Below are 18,759 nucleotides of genomic sequence, written 5' to 3'. Positions count from 1 at the left end.
AACGGGTATAGAATCTTACCTGGAGTGCCGAATAAGTGTAGATATCTGCTCCGCATGTCCTCCTCGGTCTCCTAGGTTGCCTCCTGGACTGGTTGACCCCTCCACTGAACCTTCACCATAGAAATCTTATTGGACCTCAACTAGCGAACCTACCTATCAACAATGGCAACTGGCTCCTCTTCATAACCCATGCTCTCATCTAGATGAACCGTGCTGAAGTGTAACACATGCGACCTATTGGCATGATACCTCGGGAGCCTAGACACGTGGAAAAACGGATGAACTCCAGGTAGACTAGAAGGCAAAGCAATCTCATAAGCAACCTCCCCAACTCATCTCAATATCTCAAATGGACCTATAACCTTGGGCTCAACTTGCCCTTCTTCTCAAACCTCATGATTCCCTTCACCGACGACACCTTCAAGAGGACTTTCTCGCCCACCATAAATGATAAATCACGTGCCTTCTGATCCGCGTAACTTTTCTATCTGGACTGTGCTGTGTGAAGTCGCTCCTGAATCAACTTTACCTTTTCTAAGGCATCCTTCACTAAATCAGTACCATATAACTTAGCCTCACCGGGCTTAAACCATCCGATGGGTGAACGACATCACCGACCATATAAAGCCTCAAATGGAGCCATCTCGATGCTGGACTGATAACTAATGTTGTAACCAAACTCGGCCAAAGGCAAGAAGTGATCCCACTGCCCTCCGAAGTCAATCACAAATGCTCTAAGCATATCCTTCAAGATCTGAACTGTCCGCTCTAACTGCCCGTCGGTCTGCGGATGAAAGGTTGTGCGGAGCTCTACCCGGATCCCCAACTCACTCTGTACTGCCCTCCAGAAATGCGAAGTAAACTGAGGGCATCTATCTGATATGATGGAAACAAGCACACCATGCAATCGAACAATCTCCTGAATGTAAATCTGGGCCAATCTCTCTGAAGAATACGTGGTCACAACCGGAATGAAGTGTGACGACTTGGTCGACCTATCGAGAATGACCCAAACTGCATCAAACTTCCGCAAGGTCCGCGGCAACCCGTAATGCGCTCCCATTTCCACTCAGGAATAGTCATCTGTTGGAGTAGGCCACCTGGCCTCTGATGCTCATACTTAACCTGCTGGCAATTTAGGCACCCCCGCTACATACTCAACTATGTCCTTCTTCATCCGACGCTACCAATAATGCTGCCTCAGGTCGCGATACATCTTCGTAGCACCTGGATGAATAGAATACCAAGAACTGTGTGCCTCCTCTAGAATCCTTTCCCTCAATCCGTCAATATTAGGGACACATAGACGACCCTGTAGTCGCAGAACACCATCCTTACCGATAGTAACCTCCTTGGCACCACCCCGTAGTACCGTCTCCCTAAGAACCAACAAGTGCAGGTCATCAAACTGACGAGCTTTGATCTGCTCGGATAATGAAGACTGAGCGACGACACATGCAAGAACTCGGCTGGGCTCTGAAATATTCAACCTTACAAGTCTGTTAGCTAAGGACTGAATGCCCAAAGCTAATTGACTATCATCTGCTGAAATGAATGCCAAACTACCTATACTCTCCGCCTTTCTGCTCAAGGCATTCGCAACTACATTCGCCTTTCCTGGATGATAAAGGATGGTAATATCATAGTCTTTTAGTAACACCAACCACCTGATCTGCATCAAATTGAGATCCCTCTGCTTGAAGAAATGCTGCAAGCTGTGATGATCGGTGTAAACCTCACAGGACACGCCATAAAGATAATGCCTCCAGATCTTAAGAGCATGAACTGTTGCAACCAACTCCAAGTCATGTACATGGTAATTCTTCTGATGGGGCTTTAGCTGACATGAAGCATATGCAATAAATCGCCCCTCCTGCATTAATACACAACCCAAACCAATGCGCGAAGCATCGCAATACTCAGTATACATCTCTGAACTGGAAGGCAACACTAACACTGGTGCTGAAGTCAATGTGGTCTTGAGCTTCTGAAAGGTCACCTCACAATCATCGGATCATCGGAACGAAGCACCCTTCTGGGTCAATCTAGTTAAAGGTACTAAAATAGATGAGAAGCCCTCCACAAACCGGCGATAATAACCTGCTAATCCCAAGAAGCTCCTCATCTCAGTCGCTGTGGTAGGACGAGGCCAACTCTGAACTGCCTCGATCTTCTTGGGATCTACCTTAATACCCTCTCCTGATACACCATGCCCCAAGAATGCTACAGAATCTAGACAAAACTCACACTTGGAGAGCTTAGCATATAGCTTTTGTCCCCACAAGGTCTGGAACACCACTCTCAAATGCTGCTCGTGCTCCTCCATGCTACGCGAGTAGATAAAAATATCATCAAAGAAGACAATGAAAAACAAATCAATATATGGCCTGAACACCCGGCAGTGCTGGATAGGTGGGCCTGCTAGACTGACCCCTCACGAACTGACCTCTGCCCCCAACCGGGATACCTCTGAACTTTCCAGAATATCGAAAACGCTTATCCCTCATAACCTGCTCTTGGCTAAGCTGACATACACCCCCGATCCTCCGAGCTATCTCCACAACTAGCTCGTAAGAAGTGCCCATCTCCACCTCTCGGGCCATAGTGGCCTGAATACCAGTGTGCAAACATGCAACAAACCTCCGTACTTTCTCTGCGTCGGTTGGAAGTATCATAAGTGCATTGCAAGACAACTCCGAGAATCTCGCCTCATAGTCAGTCACTGACATCTAACCCTGCTGGAGCTGCTCGAACTGAAACCACAAATCTTCCCTTTGAGAGGGAGGAATATACCTATCCAGAAAAATATGGGTGAACCGGTCCCAAGTCATAGAAGGAGAATCTGTTGGTCTGCCGAGGAGATATGATTACCACAACCTACGGGCCCTTCCCCCCAACTGGAAAGTAGTAAAATCCACCCCGTGGGACTCCAATATCCTAATGTTGTGCAGTCTGTCCCTGCAATGATCAATGAAGTCCTGGGGGTCCTCAAGTCGCTCACCTCCAAAGATAGGAGGATGAAGCCTGGTCCATCTGTCCAATAACTTCAGCGGCTCGCCGGTCGCAGTTGGTCTGGGCTCAGGTATAGCTGCTGCAACTGGCTGAGCTCCGACCACGGGTAGTGCGCCCGGGGTCTGATATACGGTAGCTGCATGCCTTGGAGCCAGGGCAGTAGGGGTCTGTGCTCCCCCTCCCGCCTGAGATGTGGCTGAGTCTGCTGGAAATAAACCAGCCTGAGTCATAGAATCCATGAACCGCAGCATACCGCCCATGACCTCCTGGAATCCTGGCGCGGACATGAAATTCCTAAGGCTGGCTCCGCTGCAGGCACCTTGCCTGCCCCTCAATAATAGGATCCTCTACTGGATCCGCTGGTGGCATAGCTCGAGCAATTTTGAGACATCCTCGTCCTCTACCACGGGTTGGAGCCCTCAGTCGTCCTCTGCCTCGGCCTCTAGCAATATGGGGAGTAGATCCTCCACGGTCGGGTATATCTGCAGTGCACATTCTCACAATTTGTGAGAGAATAAGAGAAAGATACTTAGCATAACATCAATTGCACGATAGGAGATGAAGAAAGAGTGGTTTCCTAACACCCTATAGCCCCTCGAAGATAAGTACGAACGTCTCCGCACCGATCCACAACACTCTATTAGGCCTGCTCATAACTTTTGAGACCTACGTGAACCTAGTGCTCCGATACCTCACGATCCAATTTCACCTATAGGCCGTGATGGCGTCCAATGTCGCCACTAGGCAAACCAACGGTAAACTGACCATATGATTACAATTTTTAATAAGTTTCCAAGTAAGTAAATCCCATTTATTAAGAAATTAAGGAATAAAAATTTTAATAAAATAAAACGAAAGCCACCAAGTGGGCAAAAATGTAGTGACATAGGTACTCCAAAACCATAACGTCTACTAGTGAGTGTGCAAAGACTTGGTGTCACAAGTGTACGAGCAACTAGTAGAATATACAAAACTCTAACTATTGTCTTAAATAAAGTAGATAGAATATAAATACAAAGAGAGACTCTAGGGGCTGCAGAACGGCTCAGGAAGTAACTTACCACTAGGCCTCGGGATATCTAGGATGCACTCCGGCATGACCGCCAGATGCACCTGCCGCAGATCCTGCACGATTAGTGCAGAAGTGTAGCGTGATTACATAAACAACATGTACTCAGTAAGTATCTAGTCTAACCTCGAAGAAGCAGTGACGGGGGGTCGACATCAACACTTACTACGGGCTAACAATAAAATACAGGAAATCTAAATAAGCATGGGCGATGTAAATAATAATTATAATTCAATAACAAATAGTGAATAAAAAATCATTTCACAAATAATAGATTCCAATTCAATTTCTGTCATTAATAATAACCTCACAAGCCACAAAGTAATATCAAGTATAATTAGGCTCCGAGTATTATCAAGCACGATTTATGCTGAGGTCGTACGGCCCGATCCAGAATAATGTATAGAATGCCGAGGGTCGTGCGACACGAACCATAGATGCATCTATTCTGCTGCCAAGGCATTCGGCCCGCTCTACAAGAAGAGAGGAAACTTTATGAACATCCGATTTAAAAGTTATTACAAGGCTAATACACAAAGAAGCACAATTTCTATTAACGGTCAAGTAACCCGCCAAAACTCAAGTAAGTGGTATTCGGTGTTTTACAATTCCTTTATCAAATTTCAATATAATTTAGGCACTTTAATTAACAATTATGGTGCAAAAATTACAAGATTTCATGATTTGGGTCCTAAAATACCCGGGCATAAGCAAAATTAGTAGCTACACACGGACTCTCGTCACCTCGTGCGTACGTAGCCCCCACAATTAGAAGCAAATATTAATTTAGATCACCTATGGGCTAAATTCTCTCTTACAAGGTTAGACAAGAGACTTACCTCGTCTCAAAGCTCACATTCCGGCCACAAATTCACTCTATAGACCCCACTTGGTGCCGAACAATCCACAACTAGCCAAATATTATATAAAAAAATCAATATACACTCAAGAGTTAATAACTTAGCTATTAGAGTAATTACCCAACCCAAATTGGAAGATTCCTAAAAATTCACCCCCCGGGCCCACGTGCTCAGATTCCAAAATTTTTTGAAGAAAGTTGTTACCGATAACCTTACGAACTCAAATATATAATTTTCATCCCATTCCATAATCATTTTCGTGGTTAAATTCTATTTTTATCAAAACCTAGGTTTTTATCTAAACCCATAATTTTACATGTTAAAATCTACCCATAATCTATATATTTAACCTACATCGGATAGATATTACTTATCTCCAATATCTAGGTGAAAACCCCTCTCTAAGAAGCTCCAAAATCGCCCATGAAGTGAGAGAAATAGGTAAAAAATGGCCTAAGTCCCGTTATAAATGAACCTTTCTACCTCCAGGACTTCCGCTTCTACGGCTCCGCATCTGCGTAAAAGGCCTTGCAGATGCGGTCCCCCCTCAGTTTGCCTCTTCCACATTTGCGGACCTGAGGCCCGCTTCTGCGGGACCGCTGCTGTGACGCATGTGCCGCACCTGTGCCTTTGGCCGCTTTTGCGGTTTCTTCCATCGCACCTAGGTGTTTGGAGGTGCGCACTCTCATCTGCATCTGCGATTTCTAGGCTGCCTACACTGGGCCGCTTCTGCGAGCTCGCACCAGCGGCTGGCCCTCTGCAGGTGCGATTGCACCAGAAGCTAGATGCTTCAGCTATTCACCCAAGGCCAAACGACCTCCGCACATTGTCCGAATGGCATCCGGGGCCCCCGAGGCCCCATCAAAATATACCAACATGTTTCAAATCATGAGACGGACTTGCTCGAACCCTCAGAATGCGGAAAACAACACCAACACCAAGAATCACACCCCAAACCAAATTGAATCAACTTATGAACTTCAAGTTCTTCCAACTTTCTCCAAACGCGCCGAATCATACTTAAACTACTCGGAATGTCTCCAAATTTTGCATGCAAGTCTTAAATCACCAAACGGAACTATTTCCAGGATCAGAATCCCAACGGAACTCGATAACACCAAAACCTACTCCAAACCAAATTTGAAGAACTTTAAAACCTTCAAGGTGCCAACTATCAATATTAAGCGCCGAAACGCTCCCGGGTCATCCAAAATCCGATTCGAACATACGCCCGAGTCCAAAATCATTATACGAACCTATTGGAACCGTCAAATTCCAATTCCGAGGTCGTTTACTCAAAAAGTCAACTCAAGTCAAACTTAGCCCTTTTTAGCCAACATTAAGGAACCGAGTGTTCCGATTTCAACCCGAACCCTTCCAAACCCGAACCAACCATCTCCACAAGTTATAAAATTGTAAAATCACATACGGGGAGTCTTATTTAGGTGAACGGGATTCTAGAAAGTAAAAAAGACCGGTCGGGTCGTTACATTTGAGCGGTAAATTGGTAAAACAATGGAGGTTTATATTGATGATATGTTGGTTAAGTCTCTTAATGCAGGAGATCATTTGGCTCATCTACAAGAGACATTTGATATTCTGAGAAAATATAACATGAGGCTCAACCCTCAAAAATCTTCTTTCGGACTTGGTTCCTGAAAGTTTGGCCTCTCAAAGAGGAATTTAAGTAAACCCAGATAAGATCAAAGCCATCGAGGATATCCCGGATCAATTGACAAGTGCGAAGGAGGTGCAATGGTTAACCGGAAGATTGGTGGCTCTAAGCAGATTTATATCAAGACCCTCGGAGAAATGTCATTATTTCTTTTCGCTCTTGAAAAAGAAGAATGATTTCATGTGTACTCCGGAATGTCAACAAGCATTGAGAGACTTGAAAAGGTACCTGTCTAGTGCTCCGCTGTTGTCAAAACCGATGGAAGGTGACCAGTTGTTAATTTATTTAGAGTTTCGGAAGTATGACAAGTGTTGTTCTGATCCGAGAGGAGAAGGGTATGCAATTTCCTATTTATTATGTTAGTAAAGTTTTATTGGGAGCGGAGACACGTTATCCGCACCTTGAAAAGTTAGCTCTTGCTCTCGTAGTCGCCTGTTGAAAGCTTAGGCCTTATTTTCAATGTCATCCCATAGCCATTGTCATAACTTTTTCCTCGAGGAATATCCTTCATAAGCCTGAATTATCGGGTCTATTAGCTAAATGGGCAGTCGAAGTTAGTGAATTCAGCATTGAATATAAACCCATGACTGTGATCAAGTCACAAGTTTTTAGCCGACTTCGTGGCTGACTTTTGTTCGGGGATGATGCCTTTAGCTACTAAAGAAGCAGTTCTGGTGTTGGGGACTGTCTCTGGTGTTTGGACCTTGTTTACGGACAGAGCTTCCAACGTAAAAGGGTCCGTCTTGGGATAGTATTAATCACTGATTCGGGAGAAACCTTGAGACAGACCATTAGAACTGTACCATTAACTAACAATGAGGTCGAATACGAGCCTTTGGTTGCAGGACTTGAGTTAGCCTTTGGAACTGAAGTCAAGTAAGATATGAGTCAGCAAATAGTTGGCACTGGATACAAGCATGTGACCGGTGCTGAATAAGTTCCGAAGGCAATTGAACTGAGAACGAAGATTTGCAAGGAAGACATCGGTTAGAAAAGACAACATTCAATGAGCAGCCGTTACAAAGAATCTCTGTATTAACGTTCGACCATTATGTAGCCATCAATAGGATTTTATTCTCATTCAACAAGAGTTTGATTTGGTGATCTTGTCTCCTTGAATATAGCTATAAGTAGGAGAATTTGTATCCATAGTTAGACACGAAAAATCATCTGTACTCAAAAGGCTATAATTTGTTCTAACTATATCAAATTATTCTCTTTTCTTTTATTCTTAATATTGCTCTTATTACTGCTTCCGGAGAAGCTATATCTATAGCTAGACTTGTATTTTCTTCAAGTTATTTTAATAAACTTATTTATGTTCTTATTATTTTCATATTCTCTTGGATCAAACTAATTCACGTGTCTATAAACCGCGTTACAAATTCAACTATGTTATTTTACGGGTAAACACCTAATTTTCATTTTATGTGAAACTATGTTTTTTTTATTAATCTGTGAAAATTGTTATTCTTAAACTAAACTGTAATAATAATTCGGTGCGAAAGAGGATCAAAAATAAAAAAAATAAAAAAAAAAGAAACGAAAATCACACTATCATTCCTTTTATCTTTTCACCTTTCTATATTTTATGCTAAAATGGAAGTAGATATTTGCTACCATTTAACATGGTAGTGTTATCACCACAAGCATACCTACCACGTTGTGCCAAATTTTTAACAGAAAAGGATGAGGTTTCTCTTTCTCTGCTCGTTGTCTACACGGTGAGCATTCAAGATTTGATATGCTCAATACTTCTCTTATATGGCAAATCTTGAGAATTATTCAAGACCCTATCATGTTCTGATAGGAACATGTCACAGTTAGTACCTCCAAGCTTGTAAGTACCTGCTTTTATTTGCCCTATTTCAGTATTAAGAATTGAAAGTTAGGGAACTTTCTTGAAATCCTGTTTGTAGTTTTCAAGAATTTTTGAACCCTCTGTTGGAAGATATGGATACATTGTTGAAAACCCCAAATAAGCTTGAGTTTTTGTACCCACTTGATGGATTTTCTGTTAAAGCTAGCTCCTTTAACTCTGTAAAGCCCCATAAGTTTGGTTCTAGGAAATTTTGTGAAAATTGGGGTAAAGGGGTTTGTGTTAAGGCTAGTAGTAGTGCCCTTTTGGAGCTTGTACCTGAGACCAAAAAGGAAAATCTTGATTTTGAGCTTCCCATGTATGACCCTTCAAAAGGTCTTGTTGTAGATCTAGCTGTGGTTGGTGGTGGACCCGCTGGACTTGCAGTTGCACAGCAGGTTTCAGAGGCTGGACTATCGGTTGTTTCAATCGATCCATCGCCGAAGTTGATATGGCCCAATAACTATGGTGTTTGGGTGGATGAATTTGAGGCCATGGATTTGTTGGATTGCCTCGACGCCACATGGTCAGGTACTGTTGTTTATATCGATGACAACACAACTAAAGATCTTGATAGACCTTATGGAAGGGTTAATAGGAAACAGCTTAAGTCCAAAATGATGCAGAAATGCATACTAAACGGTGTTAAATTCCACCACGCCAAAGTTATAAAGGTAATTCACGAGGAAGCTAAATCTATGCTGATTTGCAATGATGGTGTAACTATTCAGGCAACGGTGGTTCTTGATGCAACTGGCTTCTCAAGATGTCTTGTTCAGTATGATAAGCCATATAATCCTGGATATCAAGTAGCTTATGGCATATTGGCGGAAGTGGAGGAACATCCCTTTGATACAAGTAAGATGGTTCTCATGGATTGGCGAGATTCACATCTTGGTAATAATATGGAGCTGAGGGAGAAAAATAGAAAAGTTCCAACTTTTTTATATGCCATGCCATTTTCATCGAATAGAATATTTCTTGAAGAAACCTCACTTGTTGCTCGTCCTGGATTACGTATGGACGATATTCAAGAAAGAATGGTGGCTCGTTTAAATCACTTGGGTATAAAAGTTAAGAGCATTGAAGAGGACGAGTATTGTGTAATTCCGATGGGAGGCCCTCTTCCTGTATTACCTCAGAGAGTTGTTGGAGTTGGTGGTACAGCTGGTATGGTTCATCCCTCAACAGGTTATATGGTAGCAAGGACCCTAGCTGCAGCTCCAGTCGTCGCTAATGCAATAATTCAGTACCTTGGTTCTGAGAAAGACCTTTTTGGTAATGAGTTATCTGCAGCTGTTTGGAAAGATTTGTGGCCCATAGAAAGGAGACGTCAAAGAGAATTCTTTTGCTTCGGTATGGATATTCTTCTGAAACTTGATTTACCCGCTACGAGAAGGTTTTTCGATGCCTTTTTTGATCTAGAACCTCGTTATTGGCATGGCTTCTTGTCATCTCGGCTGTATCTTCCTGAGCTTATATTTTTCGGGCTGTCCCTTTTCGCTCGCGCTTCAAATACTTCTAGAATAGAGATTATGACAAAGGGAACTCTTCCTTTGGTAAATATGATCAACAATTTGATACAGGATACTGAATGACTTACCAGGAATCTTGTTGAATATTACATAGCGTGTGTTAATACACTGCTCTTTTTTTTTCCTTTTTCTTTTTCAAATAATTGCAATAGTAACTATTTCCATTTTCCGATTTTCTAATTTTATTGTTACTCACTATTGTGGTTGCCTTTTATTTTCATTCTCCTGTCTTCCCCGTTTACTGTGCTTGTTGTGACCTATGTTGCTTGGACTCTCTTCTCTCCAAAAGTGGAGCCGCACCTGTGTCGGATCCTTCAAAAATGCACTAAATTTGGAGGATCCGACATGCACCCAACAACATTTTTGAAGAGTCCGAGTAACATAGGTTGTGACTTTCCAAAATAGACGGTGCTAAAATGCCTGCTGATGAGAACACTGGTTTAGTTAGAGCAACAAGTATCATGAAGTAAGAGTTCCTGCAGGCAGAAAGTTTAGTATAGAATTATAAGAGAAATGAAATGATGATACAATTAAGAAATTTATTCTTTTCAGTTATGTCTTTGTGTAAAGACACATCTGCATATTCATGTTTATATACACAAGTAGAAGTGTAAGTTTAATGTGTAATTGCAGTTGTAGCATGGGTTGAATGTCTGAACATCTGAAGGATGGTGTGGAAAAACTATATAGGGAAAATTATATGCTTATTTTTCTGTATAAGTTCTGATCATATTAAACATCCAGTTTAACAAAATTGTTGACATGGGCTGATAGAACACTGATTGCCCCTTCACTTTTCTATCCTTGTTTGCTTCCCGTCCTGAAGCCAAAATGGCGCCGACAAAATAATCTCAGTTCTCTACTCTGTAAGACAAATCTGACTTTTCCTCCTACTTCCATGAAACTGTCAAGCAATTCTTGAAGATTCTGGATCACTTGTTGAAAGAAGAATTGATTGCAGAATAGGTCTGCTTAAATGCCAAGAAAAGAAGAAAAGTTGCTGTAAGCAAAGAAATAACATCCTTGGACTGCTAACATTGTAGCTCCGCATCTTTGTCCTACAATCATAGTGTCCCTGGATCATCTCTTCCTGTCAAAACTTGCATATTGTTCACAGCAGATGTATTTAGCTCACCAAAATTCCCAGACACTTGCTTTACTTTCATGTCTGTCTATGCGACTGTCGAGTTTCCATATGCTTGCATATGTCACAAGGTGTTGTTTCCTAAACCAACCTATCAAGATATGCTCTATTGTTGTTTGATCTAAACTCTAGTGCTAAGTGGTGGTAAGTACTATTGAAATATATGATACATAAAATCGGAAACCCCCTACCCAAATACTATTACTAATCCAAAAATCATCATGGAATATTAATGTCGTCATTTATGTTGAGGGACGAGACTTTTTATTGCCATGTGTCGTCACTTTCATCATAGTTCTTGCCCCTTATGCAATGAGCAAAAAACAACTAATCACAGAAAAAAAGTAGTAGTAGTAGTAGTAGTAATAATAATAATAGTACTGGCTACAATTTGGAAAGAATTAGAACACCTCCACAAATAGAAAAGAATCCAAAAATAACAATGAAAAAAGAAGACGAGAAACTGGACTCCAATGACTAACATTCCTGACATATATTTTTCTTTTTCTCGTACAAACTGATGAACTATGACAATTATCAAGAATTGACCTAACATTATTTCATGTCTGCCACAAAATTTATTTTTCTATATTTCCGACAAAAAGTAAGTCTCATTTCCAAATTATCTACACTGCCGCTTAGCAAAATTTGGTGCAGATATCAATTTCTTTAACAATGTTTTCAATCTTCTGGCGCCAATTCCAGGCCTTAGAACGCCATATTTCTCACCTTGGAGACTAAAACAACCTCGCTCATCGTCATTGGTGCACCATCCTCCGGCTGAGAACTGTCCATTTCGTCTTCTGAGAATGTCACGATCAATTTTATTAAGGACAGGGTTGTTGTTCTTGAACTTCCGGGCAAATGGCCTGTTGCTTAAGATCATTCTTCTGTAATCCTTTGGACCAAGGGATCGAGGATGTTGTCTCGGGGGGTTGTCCCAAGTTATGTAATGAAGATCATGGTTCACTGTAGTGTTCTTGTATTCCTCGGAGTTGCATATGACTGTTTGGAAATAACCCTCTGGTGATGACACAAAATTAGTGTAGTAGAGAAGAAGAGTTCTTGGAAGGTTTTCCCAGCCTATTATGCAGTATTCTGCAAAGGATCTGGACAATATTGTCCAAGCTGAACCTGCAAATATATTTTATGTTAGTTCTTGTTAACAATTTTATCTTATGGAATGTCGAAAAATAGCAAATAACGCGTCCGCACACAGTTCATCAACAAACTGACGAGGAAATGTCAAGTCTAATTTAGACTTTAACTTCTATGCAATCACATCATTTCAGATCACCTAAAAGATAACAATAAGTAAACATCAATAAAAAGTGTGATCGGCAACCTTGAAAATAAGGTAGATTATCCGCTACAACAAGTTAAAATACCCTAAGAGTGTAAAAATTATTTACATCGTCACTATATGTAAGTTAAACCCTTTGATTTAAACTTCAGTCATTCTCCTCCAACCCCAACACGAAAGAATGAAATAACAAGGAAAAGAGTAGCTGTTCTCCAGTCATGGTCTAATTACACACATCTGGATATATAAAAGTATAGATCATGAGAAATGAGCTAAAGAAGATGATAATAAAATAAATTGGAATTGTTGAAATCTTGAATTATCCATCAAAATGAAAAAGAAATAAAATCAAAATCTTGAGTCTTATATATACAATTATACACACACAAATTCAAAAGGCAGCACAAGCATGTGCCATCAAGTTCTATCCATCAAAGTAGAAATTCTCACTAGAGGTGGTGAATTGCAATATGAATACAATTAAGATCTAGGCCTTGTGACACTTTTGTACCTTAATAACTTTAGGTGCTAATTAGATCTTTAAGAAATAAATTCTCCCAAAGCACTGAGATTTTAATTGTTCAGTACTACCATAGAGCACAATCTAGGAACCCAAAAGAATGATTCTACTTGAACCAAGTGCAGAGCATGTGTCTATGACATTAACATGTGCATTTTCTTGATAATGTAGTTCAAACTAGGTTTTTTTAGTCTTTTAATACTTTTACCTTTGTTACTGCTTAGTTTTTGTCTAATGGAACTTATTTCTATGCTGCTCGGCTCTTCAAAAACACCGCTGGACGTGTGTCAATGGAGGACCCGACAGGGGTGTGGCAACATTTTTGGAGGGTCCGAGCTAGATAGCTTATTTTATGAATATCTTGTTTTTCTAGTAAAAGTTTTAATCATTTAGCTTGAAGAAAGGTTACTCATTTTGTGGTTATAGATAGTTAAACCTTTTCAAGGCAGCAAATAAAAGTAAAAGCTATTTTCCTCTTCATTTTCTCTATATTGAAATAAGGATTAAAGGTAATGGATAAAAAAAATGAAGATTTAATAAGTCAGAAGATACTAATTAGACCAACTTTCTCTTAGCATTTATTTCAAAATATGTCTAAAATTTAATAATTTCTGCAAATAGGTTTATATAACATATTTAGCAAAAGGTACTTCAGCCCCTCTTTTTATGGTCTTTGCTGTCTTCAAGAGTCACATGCATGGGTTCATTGGATGTCTTGCCACTACATTTATTTTATTATCTCTTAGAATATTTGAAGCCACAAATAATAAATAAAAAATTCAAAGAAAAATAACCTGTATAAAGCTTGAAAGCAGTTGGAAGACTTCTTTGCTTGATAACCCACCAGATCTCTGATTTGTTTAAACTATGTAGACCAGGGTCTATTATAATTGGCTTTCCTCTCTTATTCCTAGATAAAAAAATATATTTTTGAGTACTATGGAATTTCTTAATAAACAAACAATTTACACATTTATAACTATTCTTAAAAAAAAAAAAAAAAAAAACTTACAGTTTCCAACCCATGTGGCTGGTGTGTTGTACAAAATTTAGATCCCTTGGTATGTCAGAGAAGGCATGGATCAGATCTGAGAACATGATGAGAAAACATTAAAAGAGAGAACTATGAAAAATTAGTACAATTGAAGTATTGAACTCATATTGGAAAATTAATATTTGAAGGAATTCATACATTTTGTATAAACTAAACAAAGTATTCTTCACTGCATTTTGAGAAAATGAAATGTGAAGGAATCAAGGAAATTTTTTTTTTTCCTTCTAAATTCAGAAATGTGAAGGAATCAAGGAATCAAGGTCTATGGTATGCAATCTTACTCTGCATTTTTGCAAGAGGTTAATTTTACGGTTCGAACCTGTAACCTCCCGGATACATGACATTAACTTTACCAGCCAATTTTAAAAAAGAAAAAAAAATAAAAAAAGAGAGAGGCACTCACCATACCATCTTGAGTAACTAAAGGATAATCAGAGGCACTGAGATTAATAAACCAATCCCATTTAGCAATCTTCAAAAGCATAGACATTGCATGAAGTGTAGTAGCAAGCATAGTTGGTCCTCTATATGTTACCAAATTAGGCTTTCCCACAATCCAAACATTATTAATTTCTCCAAAAACAGTATTTCCACCCACAAATCTTGAAATCTCTTTGTGCTCAGCTTCTGGTGCATCTAAATCCAAATGAATCAAGTAAAAATTCCCAGGATGGTATAGAGAAAACAGCAGCCTTTTCAACTTTGCTACATCTCCTTTAGAAGCAGAGATCAAGTAAGCAAATTTTACAGGGTAAGGTTTACTAGTATTAGAAATGATGAAGCTTTTAGTTGGCTTGAAAATAGTGATTGGTGATTGAGATAATCGGGTGGGTATGTAAACAAGAATGAATAGAACTGAGGTTAGAATGAAAGAAAACATAAAAAGTTTGATACCCATTACAAAGATTTAGCTAAAAAATCAAGAAATTTGAGAACTTTGTGAAGTAAGTAGTTCTTGTTCTGCTAGAAATTAAAGGGAAAAATGGCTGCCTCTAATAGTGGGTAGTTAATGGATGTTGGTGAAGGGAGGTTAAAATAAAGAGAATAATAGCAAAAGGCAAAAGAAGAGTGTAGATGAGTTCTTTGGTTAGTTTGTTCCTTTCTTGGAAGTAAAGTGTGGAGAAAATGAAGTGAAGAGAACTCAATTTGTCACTATTTTCAAGGGGTTGGGTATTAAGTCACTTTTGTTAATGGTGATCATTTGACCAAATTTCCCACCTAATGTTGCTTTTAAAAACTAGTCACTTTCTCCTGCTTCTACTTCTTCCTCCTTTCTGTTTTATTTTCTTTTTCTTTTTTTAACTTATTATTCCCTCCGTTTCATATTAGATGAGGTAGTTTGACTCGGCACGGAGTTTAAGAAAAAGAAGAAGACTTTTGAAACTTGTGGTCTTAAAAGCTTAAGAGGTAAAAGGTTTGTGGGACCATGACATTTGTGCGGCTATAAAAGCTTCTCATTAAGGGTAAATGGGTAAAATGAAGAATTTAAAATTGAATTATTTTCAAATTTTGAAATGTATCATTTGTTTTGGAACAGACTAAAAAGGAAAGTAACTCATAATAAATTTGGGATCTATGGCCAAACGCTAGCTTGAAATTTTTAAAAACTCTAAAAAGCTGTTTTTCAAAATTTTCACTCAAACCACTCACAAAACTTCAAAAACAACCAAAACTGAATTTTATGTCCAAACACAACTCTAAATTTCAAATACCATTTTCACTTGAAATTTTTTTTACCATTTTTGGAATTTTACAATTCTTATGTCCAAACGCCTGCTTAAACTTCATATTAAATCAAACACCAACATATAAAACTGGGAAAATGAAGTATATGTTATGGCATTCATATCTTTTTTTTTCTCATTGAAAATAAGGTAATATTAAGCTAATAATTCCTTAACTGACAAAAAACAAATTCAATTCTCATATAGTCCTAACAATCATAAAAAAATAAAAAATAAAAAAAAACACTTCTCCAAGAACACTGTTATGGGTAAATTTAAAAAGGGGCATTTTATATATAATATTTTTGGGACCATCATTGAAGTTATACCCGTATCGCAAAAAAAATTTAAAGTGTATCCGCTCGGATATGAAGCACTTCAATCTCTTCAATGTGACTTCAGGAATCAAATTTGAAGTTCTTCTATTTATTAAGGCCCCGTTTGGCCATGAATTTTGTCAAAATAAATTTGGGATTTATTTTCAAAACTCATGTTTGGCCATAAATTTTGCCCATATTTTGGCCAAATCCCAAATCCCAAATCTCAAATTCCAAAATCAGCTATTGAGCTGATTTTGGGCCAAAATCCCAAAACTTGGGAATTATATACATGTTATTCCAAAATAAAGCTGAAAAATATGTTTTGAAAACGTATGTCCAAACACATTTTTATCTTCAAACCAAACTTCATCCAAATCAGATTTTTCAAAATAAATTTGGGATCTATGGCCAAACGCTAGCTAAATGCAACTTCAGAAATTTGAATATGAAGTAGTTCAATCTCTTTAATGCAATTACGGAAATCAAATCTGAAGTTATGAAATATAAACTTGTTCTTCGAATTTCAACAACCCAATACACAATTCAATGTCCAAATCTACTCCAAATGAGCTCAAATTTGAAACATAATTTTTAAATATTATAATGAACAAATCTAAATCATCAAATTATCAAAACAACAAATTTAACAAATCCATTTTGCAATTAAAAAGAAGAAGAAACTCTAAGCACAAAGAAGAAAACAGTAAAGAAGAAGAGAAAAGTGTATGTATCTAAAATTATCCAAATATTAGCTATAGGTTAAACTTTTTGTTAAAAAAGACAATAAAAATTCAATGGGTGACGTAAAACTGGACGTCACTTGAAAATTTTACTTTTTTTCTTTTTAGCAACACTGAATGAAAATGCAGCACAGTGGTTGCAATTTTGACCCCTTTTCTATCTTGCCTTAATACTAGTCATGAGCCTACTGTCGTAATAGAAAGGAATTTTTACCTCCGATACCAAAAATTGATACCTTATTTAATTTAATAAATATTCTTTTAAAAAATGCTATTTCATAGCTACCTTTTGATTTTTATAGCCAAATATCTATTTATGGTCATCTTCTACCATTAAGCCATAAAATACGCTTTGTATTATTTTGCTCTTTCATTCTTTCAAATTTTTCTCCACCCTCTCTCTCTCAACGCCAGTCTTTCTCCATAAATACAACCATGATTCTCCACTGATTATTTCTATTATCGAACGAAATTTTCACTGTTAGTGGCTTGGGACTCTAAATCAACGTCGAAATCAAGCCCTAGAGAGAAATATGAAGGTTTGAAATCTGTTATTCAACAGCAATATGCCTATTAATGTACTGTTATCGTCTCAATAACCTGTAAACACAATAGTCAGAAAGTACGAATACCAATTTTGCCTGCTCTACTTTTTATGAGTTGATGACTGGGATTCACCCTTATAGAAGCTCGATGTTATTACGTGGGCCTAACAATGTCCAAATTAAGAGTGAGGTACGCTACTACTTAGGAATTTCTCAATGTCTTATGTTTCGTATCACTGTCAAAATCTGACATAAGATAAATTGGGGCTGATAATGGAGGTTCGAAATCTGCTATCGACGAGACGACATTAGGGTTATTCCTGAACAAAGACGATGGAGTTTGGGGCTGAGCAACTTGAAGAGTTTGTTACTTTTTTTTTCCGTTGTATTTCAATGTATCTCGCTGTATTCTATGTATTTCATTGTAGCCATTGTCTTTCTTTTTTTCAATTGTATTTCAATGTTTCTCGTTGTATTTCATATATTTCATTGTATTCGCTGTCTCACTATATTCCATGAATGTATTCATATGTTTTTTTTAATTAATATAATTTATGTATTCAGATGTATTTATGTATTCAGATTTATAATTGAGTTTGTTGAGTTATATTATGAGTCTATTTATGTTAATTGATTCACTTTCCGTTTAAAAACAACTGAATAGACCACGATTTACGCTATTTACGTTACTGTATTCACAAATACATATTGTGAATACAATCGAATACAATAATTGCCTAGTTGTACTCTCTTGTTTCACGTCGAATACAGTAGCTTAAATACATCGAATACACTCTAGCAAAACTAAAAACATAGCTATAGAAAATAATATAGTAAATGATAGTTACAACTAGCTAATAACCACTAAATAATAGTGATTTATGAAAATTTCTCTAATAGACAATTAAAAGCCCAAATAGTAGTTGCTCGAATTCTACATTATCCTTTCACAATAATACGTCAAATGCACTTTAATAAGATAACCAAAATCGATATACTTGCTTGTTTTTATTAGGGGTTTGGGCTGTCATAAATGAGTCAGTTGAAGTGGGTGTGTAATCATTTAAGCCCACATCCGTCTCCGAATTGGACACCCACATATGACAAATTCCACTAATAAGTCATATGAAAGACATGATTAGATTTTGTCTTTAAAGTGTTTGCCTTAATGGCGAAAATAGAATAGGAATTATTATTTTTAGATTAATATGAGAAACAAAATGCCATTTTTAAGATGTGAATCTGGTTGGAATTGAGAGAGCTGATGAGGTTAACGAAGTGAACGGAAAATATTGACAATGTGGGAACAGTGGCGGAGCTATGTACGGTGAAGACAAGTTCAATTTAATTCCCTTTGTGCCCTATGTATATAGGTAATTTTTTTTATGTATATACATAAA

The 18,759-nt window shown here is 38.2% G+C and overlaps 2 protein-coding genes across 2 annotated transcripts; one reads left to right on the top strand and one right to left on the bottom strand.

The window, feature by feature from the left end:
- On the top strand, window positions 8,232–10,204 carry LOC109233173 (lycopene beta cyclase, chloroplastic). The gene has a single exon (XM_019398953.1). The coding sequence runs from the start codon at window positions 8,570–8,572 to the stop codon at window positions 10,070–10,072; it is 1,503 nt and encodes a 500-aa protein (XP_019254498.1). The 5' UTR covers window positions 8,232–8,569; the 3' UTR covers window positions 10,073–10,204.
- On the bottom strand, window positions 11,516–15,042 carry LOC109233172 (beta-glucuronosyltransferase GlcAT14A). Its single transcript, XM_019398952.1, has 4 exons — window positions 14,439–15,042; window positions 13,989–14,064; window positions 13,771–13,886; window positions 11,516–12,287 (listed from the first exon to the last, which is right to left on the bottom strand). Exons 1-4 carry the CDS (start codon window positions 14,926–14,928, stop codon window positions 11,776–11,778), a joined length of 1,194 nt encoding a protein of 397 aa, XP_019254497.1. The 5' UTR covers window positions 14,929–15,042; the 3' UTR covers window positions 11,516–11,775.

This window comes from Nicotiana attenuata, chromosome 10 (genome assembly GCF_001879085.1).
Source record: "Nicotiana attenuata strain UT chromosome 10, NIATTr2, whole genome shotgun sequence".
NCBI classification, from domain to species: domain Eukaryota; kingdom Viridiplantae; phylum Streptophyta; class Magnoliopsida; order Solanales; family Solanaceae; genus Nicotiana; species Nicotiana attenuata.
This window is presented reverse-complemented; position numbering and strand designations above follow the sequence as displayed.

Bases quoted from the DNA above. Each gene is read 5' to 3' on its own strand.
- LOC109233173 (XM_019398953.1), top strand. From the start codon at position 8,570: ATGGATACATTGTTGAAAACCCCAAATAAGCTTGAGTTTTTGTACCCA.
- LOC109233172 (XM_019398952.1), bottom strand. From the start codon at position 14,928: ATGGGTATCAAACTTTTTATGTTTTCTTTCATTCTAACCTCAGTTCTA. The intron at 13,887-13,988 runs GTAAGTTTTTTT...TTTTTTATCTAG, and splicing joins AGCCACATGGGTTGGAAACT to GAATAAGAGAGGAAAGCCAA. The intron at 12,288-13,770 runs GTTATTTTTCTT...ATATATTTGCAG, and splicing joins TGCTTTCAAGCTTTATACAG to GTTCAGCTTGGACAATATTG.